We start from the raw sequence: 6,546 nt of genomic DNA on the forward strand, positions 1-6,546 counted from the left end.
AAACTTAGTTATCAACATCCTAGTACCATTCGATAGGTAATTAAAAATTGCATTTCCTGGTAAGCTAAAAAATATGGGGTTGTATTTAAATTAATAAAGTTACAGTCACTTAAAGTTCTTATTTGATTAGTTTAAATTTGTGGACACCCTGTATAAAACGGTAAGTTTATTATTATTGGGATATAAAATATGATTTCTTGTTACACTACACTACGAATTACGTTTACATAACTTAGATAATTCGCAAGTATTTGACGCATGAAAATAATATTAGATTTTGATAAAATTCGAATTATTTAAAAAACCTTTAGATTTAGACATTATAAGTCTTATTAAAACAAACACTTATTTTGCTCAGAGAATCCAAAAATGCATATATAGGGTATTTCATTTAGAAAAACACAACTTTGATACTTTTAGGGCTTTTGGGACACTGTACATTACAAAAATATTTTTTAAATGTGCACCCGACAAGCGTCTGTGGATTCATCAAATAATATTTTGCAAAAAACAAACGGGCTAGCCGCAAACGTCCGTGCCGTATAGCGTGAATAACCCTGTATGTATATCTTGGATATACTTTTCTTGCGGCTTTTACCTACTCTCCTACCTACCCAAAATTGCAGCTATCCAGCATTGGAAGACCACACAAAACAAGGCAAAAATGTTTTCCCCCGTTTTAAACAGCAGATTCCCAAATATTTTAGGACCAATATCTGGAAGTGGACCTGGGGATTCAAGAGCCTGTTTACGGAGTGATCATCCAAGGCAGTCCTGTTTACGACGAATACGTTACCAGCTACATGGTTCTCTACAGCCCGGACGACGGAACCAACTTCTATTACGTGCTGAACAGTGAATCTCCCCCACGTCCCCAAATATTTAGAGGTAACTGGCCCTGTTAGGTTATTAAGGGGCTTCCTATGGTGGGCTTATGTCGAAGGTTCCATCGACCCTTTCACGCCGGTCCGACAAATATTCAGCACCCCGTTTGAAGCAAAGAGAGTGAGAATCAAGCCGCAAACTTGGAACAATGCCATCGCTTTGCGGGTGGAGATAATCGGGTGCTCGGAGGAATCACCCACCACCACTCCATCGTTTGAGTATTTGACGACGCAACTTCCTAAAGTTGCCCACTGTGACGACGAGATGGGCTTGAGGAATGGCTCGATGGTGGATCAGCAGATTTCTGTTAGTTCTGAAGCGTCTCAAGCTGTGGGGAAAACCCACATTAGGTGGGTGTTTCCACGCGAGAAACTTTAGGAGATTTCAGGCTTTGCCGGTTCTGGTTGCAGATTGAACAGTGAGTCTTCCTGGCAACCGCTCAGCGACTCCACCACTGAGTGGGTCCAGTTGGATTTTCTGGAACCGAGAGATATCACAGGGATAGTGAGCAAAGGTACGTTCTGACTGTAAAACCAGCTGAAGTTCTCAACTGGAATTTTCCGTCCAGGTGGCAAGAAAGGTTGGGTGACAACATACGCAGTAAAGTATTCCCACAACGGCAAAGACTGGAACCCGGTGGTGGATGAACACTCGCAAAACGAGAAAACCTTCTTGGGAAATTTCGACCACAATTCACCCCAAGTGAACAACCTTGCCATGCCCATCAACGCCAGGCAAGCACAAAGGAACCACAGCAAACCTCTAGAACAATTTTCCTGAATGCTTCCAGATACTTGCGGGTTCTGCCCATAAAGTGGCACAAAACGATCCAGCTAAGGCTGGAGATTCATGGGTGTTTCAAGCCCTATCCTGTTCTGGCCCTGCCATCCACTACCACAGAATCCAGCCTGCCTTGCAACAATTGTCCAGGCGTGGAAGTCAAGAGTTTGGAGATGGAAGCCTGCAGGTAAGCACAATCTTACATACAGGGTGACTCGCGGTCAGCGTCCATTAGAATATTTTGGGAAGTAATGCGATTTGAATCGTGGAAATTTGAATAATGGCATTTTCGGAGATGCTCTTTTCAAGTGAAATAACAGCGACATTACGCGACCTCCAGATATACCGGACGTTGTTTCAGACTTCCTTATTTTAAATGAAATATTAATTAAAAACAATTATATAATATTTTTGCTTGTGTTCCTTTCCTTTATTCCAATAACGATTTTATTTATGAAGTTTGTCTACCCTACTCTATCCGTTTCTGAGCAAAATACAGTTTTTCTCGCAATTTTATCATTAACAGGGTTTTTCAATTTTGACCAGTTTTTGAAATAACATTTTTCCAACTTCTTTGTTTTGTTTTTCTCAAAATACGTTCGGAAAGGTTTTTGAAGGATTTTTGATGAAAATTTGATTTGAGTTTAATGGTATTTTGCTTTAGTAGGGATTTTGCGTGTATTTCTCTTAATACTCGGGTGAAAATTTGATTCAGCAAAAGCAACATAATATCAATGTTGACATTGTTCCACAAATTCCAGGGCATTTGAGGTTCCCAAATATTTGAAAAAAAAAAGTTTTTTGCTGTGAACGTTTTTCTCTTAATAACTGACTTGCTCCTCGTCCCATTTGAATCATTGATGCTGAGTTTTAAAGAGCACAATATTCTGTAAAACCGGCTTTTTAGGCAATTCGGTTAAGAAACGTAAGATTCATTACGGTTTGATCATCGAGCAAAAAAAATATTTTCCAATTTAGGCAAATTTGAGATTGATTTAACTGACATACAAACATTTTCAGACACGAAATTCGCTGTTTCTTAAAAAAAACTGCGTTGATGTTCTCTAAAAATTACGGTTGAAAAAACTAAACTCGGTTAGAATTATATTTATTATACATATTTTATACATATTATACATATTTTATTATATTGCTATACTTTAAGCAAAGTTTAAATGCATTTGAGCGCTAATGATGCATTTTTGGAGATAAAAATCGAAATATTTTATTGAAAATTGTTCGCACGTCTTACTTAAAAATTCACATCTCCCAGACTAAAGCAGCCAGGCAGTTGCATCTTTTACCATCTTTGGTAGATACTTGACGCTATAGACATGAAAAGTTTCAGAAAATCCATCTTCAACCTGATTTTTGCTGACTTTGTAAATGCGACTCATAAAACTGAGGGTGTCAGTCAATTGCGCTCGCTTACTTAAAAATTCGCATCTACCAAACTCAAGCAAGCAGAAAGTTGACTCTGTTACCATCTTTAGTGAATACTTGATCCGATAGACGTGGAAAGTTTCAGAAAAATCCATCTTCAACCTGATTTTTATCGACTTTGTAAATGGGAGTCAATTGCGCTCGCTTACTTAAAAATTTGCATCTCCCAAGCTCAAACACGCAAGAAGTTGACTCTGTTACCATTTTTAGTGGACATTTGGTCCGAGAGACGTGAAAAGTTTCAGAAAAATTCATCTTCACCCTGATTTTTATCGACTTTGTAAATGGGAGTCAATTGCGCTCGCTTACTTAAAAATTTGCATCTCCCAAGCTCAAACACGCAGGAAGTTGACTCTGCTACCATCTTTAGTGGACACTTGGTCCGAGAGACGTGATAAGTTTCAGAAAAATCCATCTTCAACCTGAATTTACCGTTTTCCTCCCGTAATCCTCTAATGGACTCTAACTGTAAGACTGAAACAGAAATGTATGCTTCAAATGCTGAAGATAAGCGCTCCTCTCAAAGGGTGAAGCTCTAAATAAATTGAAAGCTTGGGGGTTTTTGGAGTTAAAAACAACATAAAGCTAAATCCAATTTGATAATGAGTTGTGTTGCTTGGTAGATGTTTAGTAGATCAATGGTTCGATGGGCTAAAATGCGTAAACCGAACTCAGTGTCCTTGCATGGTGGGTCACATCACTTACGAGGTGGGTTCGGTCTTTGAAAAGGAAGATTGCTCCGAATGCATCTGCAAGCTGGGAGGAGTGTCGCATTGCACTCCCAAGCATTGCGCTCCTTGCAAAGAAGGTAAAATATTGAAAAATGCTGTTTTTTTTTCGAAAAAACCGTTTGCGTTTGGGCAGGTTTGCGCAGCACAGTAACAAGCACTTGCAGATGCACATGCCAGCCGTGTCCAGAAAACACCATTCTGTGCCCCACTAGTAACATTTGCATCAATTCCACCCTTTGGTGCAATGGCGTGCAGGACTGTCCTGATGATGAAGTGAACTGTAAGTCCAAACATCACCACTTCAAGCTTTGGAGTTAATCCGAGCTCTTCTTCAGGTGTTACAACGTCCATTCCCACTACAACGACTGAGAAGCCGAGTGTTTGCCCGATCGTTCAATGCCAGCCGGGGTACAAGAAGGTGATAGAAGAACCAGCCAAGAAGCAGACGGGGAAGAATGTGTTTTTATCGCCCCTGCTTAATGCGCCTGGTAAGATTTCCATCCTCCCTTTGCGACGTTGGGTTGAACCTCGACTTTCAGGCTCAACCAAGAAGAAGGCTGCCTATGCAGGCATAAAATCCGCCTTTAAGACCAAACACCCGGCCTTTGCAAGGCCGGAGGCTCGGCAGGAGGTGGTCGAAGAGCTGATATGCCCTCAAATCAGCTGCGAAATCGACAAACCACCCTCGAACTTGAAGAAGGTGAAAGATCAATGTCCGCCCGCAATTTGCCAGCCTAATTTCATCGCAGTTTATCGTGATAATACCGATCCCAAGTCGAAATCATGTCCTAAGTGAGTAGCAGGCCAATAGTGGAATTCACTTGTTATTGAACTATGTGCAGGTATTCCTGCTACCCGAAACCACCCCCGGATGCTGTTTGTTACGTAACGGGGCGCACCTTCAACACCTTCGACAACACGGAGTTCAAGTACGACATTTGCAACCACGTTATCGGCCGGGATCTGGATCAGGACGAGTGGGACGTTGCTCTAAAGAAGAACTGCAGCCGGACCTGTTCCAGAGACTTGGCCATTCGGCACGACCAGCACGAAATTATTCTGAGAGCGGACTTCAGCATCAAGTACGATGGCTACGAGTACACCATTGAGCAGATCAAGAACATCGGAGCTCAGAACAAAGGCTTTTCCATCACCCATCTGGGCAGCATTCTGCTTTTTACCTCTAACAGGTGATTTGAGTTTGAACGCTTTTTCTTACATTTTCAGTCGCTTCATTCACCTTTCCTGTCGTTGTCTTCAGATATGGATTTTGGATTGTTTGGACATCGGACGGCAACGTAAAGTTCGGCGTCGTACATAAACTGGCCAACAAAGTGGACGGACTGTGTGGATACTTCAACAACAATCCAGAGGACGACAAGAGGAAACCGGATGGTTCGCAAGCGAGAACAACCGCCGATTTTGGCAGCAGGTTTGCTTTTTCAGCCACCACTCGCTCTCAGCAAATCATCCCGAATCTTCTTTGCACAGCTGGGCCTTGGATAAGGAACAGCCAGTGTGGTGCGAAGCCCGAGCCTGTCCGATCCATATCCAGAACAAGGCCTGGGAAATCTGCAATAAAGTCAAGTAAGTTGGGGAAGAGTCAAAGGGAAGTGTGTAGGGAGCTTCCGAAATTTGTGTAGGGAGCAGCCGCTGGGCCAGTGTGGGAAAGTAATGGACATCGAAGCGTTCGTATCCAGATGTCTGGACACGACGTGTGCTTGCATGGAAAGAAGCGAAGGCAATCACACCGCTTCAGAGCAATGTAGGTGCCAGGCTATGCAGACATTTGCCATTGATTGCCTATCAACGGATTCTAGCATTGATTTGTCTGATTGGAGGATGCAGCAGGATTGTCGTAAGTTTATTTGAAGATTCAGTGAATTATGAATTACATGAGATCAAACTTTCTTGAGGGCAGACTATGAAGGCTTTCACGGCCGGTTAAATTACATTTAGGAATGTTTTCCGGGCTTTGAAGCCGTGGTCTATCGGAATTTCTTCCTAAGACTAATAGCGTCTTAGTCGGAAAGCACGGGAGATCACTTCGCCCACTGCCTCATCGCCTTTGAAAATGTCCACCGCAGTTGTGGACGAAACGTCAGAAAGAAATTCCGATAGACCACGGCTTCAAAGCCCGGAAAACATTCCTAAATGTAATTTCTTGAGGGCATTTTTCGCTAATGGAAAACTCGAAGTTTGTCTACAGGTAGAAATTAATTAAGGGATTTTTTTAACGAATAGTTTTCTTTGCACCATGTTACTATCCTCTGGTCTATCTTAGGACAATGAAGCATTAAATTAGACCCGGGTAACTCAGTGAATTTTTAGGAGTTGGCGCACAACCCCACGCACCGGTGCAGTTTCGTTACTGGGAAAATGTTGATGACTTTTTTACTTGTTTCACTTGTTACAAAATTTCGAAATTTTTCAGTTTTACCCAAGTCACTAGAAAGAAAACTAACAGAATAAGCAAATGTTTATACCAGATTATTTGTAAATCTCGTCACCTCCATTCCTCTGAAGCCTGTATAGATTGTTAAAAAAATGTGGTTTTTCAGTTTTCACAGATTTTTTTGTTTTACTTTCTGCTCGAAAAAATTATGAAATCTATTTCGAATCTTTCGTAGCTTTCTAAAACGTTTTTAAATCCTTTTCCAGCGTTGAATTTGGAGGAAAATCACACAATTTTCTATCAGAAAACTAA

General features: G+C 41.4%; 1 protein-coding gene across 1 annotated transcript in view; it reads left to right on the top strand.

The window, feature by feature from the left end:
• Positions 1-6,546, top strand: part of LOC109537732 (hemocytin) — a 31,766-nt gene that overhangs the window by 20,056 nt on the left and 5,164 nt on the right. The window contains exons 33-45 of the mRNA XM_048668278.1: positions 708-888; positions 944-1,235; positions 1,296-1,399; positions 1,454-1,619; positions 1,676-1,852; positions 3,732-3,916; positions 3,973-4,119; positions 4,175-4,327; positions 4,379-4,631; positions 4,682-5,029; positions 5,101-5,271; positions 5,331-5,426; positions 5,483-5,697. Coding sequence (XP_048524235.1) covers positions 708-888; positions 944-1,235; positions 1,296-1,399; positions 1,454-1,619; positions 1,676-1,852; positions 3,732-3,916; positions 3,973-4,119; positions 4,175-4,327; positions 4,379-4,631; positions 4,682-5,029; positions 5,101-5,271; positions 5,331-5,426; positions 5,483-5,697 — 2,488 coding nt within the window. The remainder of the gene's footprint in view (positions 1-707; positions 889-943; positions 1,236-1,295; positions 1,400-1,453; positions 1,620-1,675; positions 1,853-3,731; positions 3,917-3,972; positions 4,120-4,174; positions 4,328-4,378; positions 4,632-4,681; positions 5,030-5,100; positions 5,272-5,330; positions 5,427-5,482; positions 5,698-6,546) is intronic.

The sequence above is a fragment of the Dendroctonus ponderosae genome, unplaced genomic scaffold (genome assembly GCF_020466585.1).
Source record: "Dendroctonus ponderosae isolate FM_Combo_2020 unplaced genomic scaffold, Dpon_F_20191213v2 Dpon_F_20191213_7, whole genome shotgun sequence".
NCBI lineage: Eukaryota > Metazoa > Arthropoda > Insecta > Coleoptera > Curculionidae > Dendroctonus > Dendroctonus ponderosae.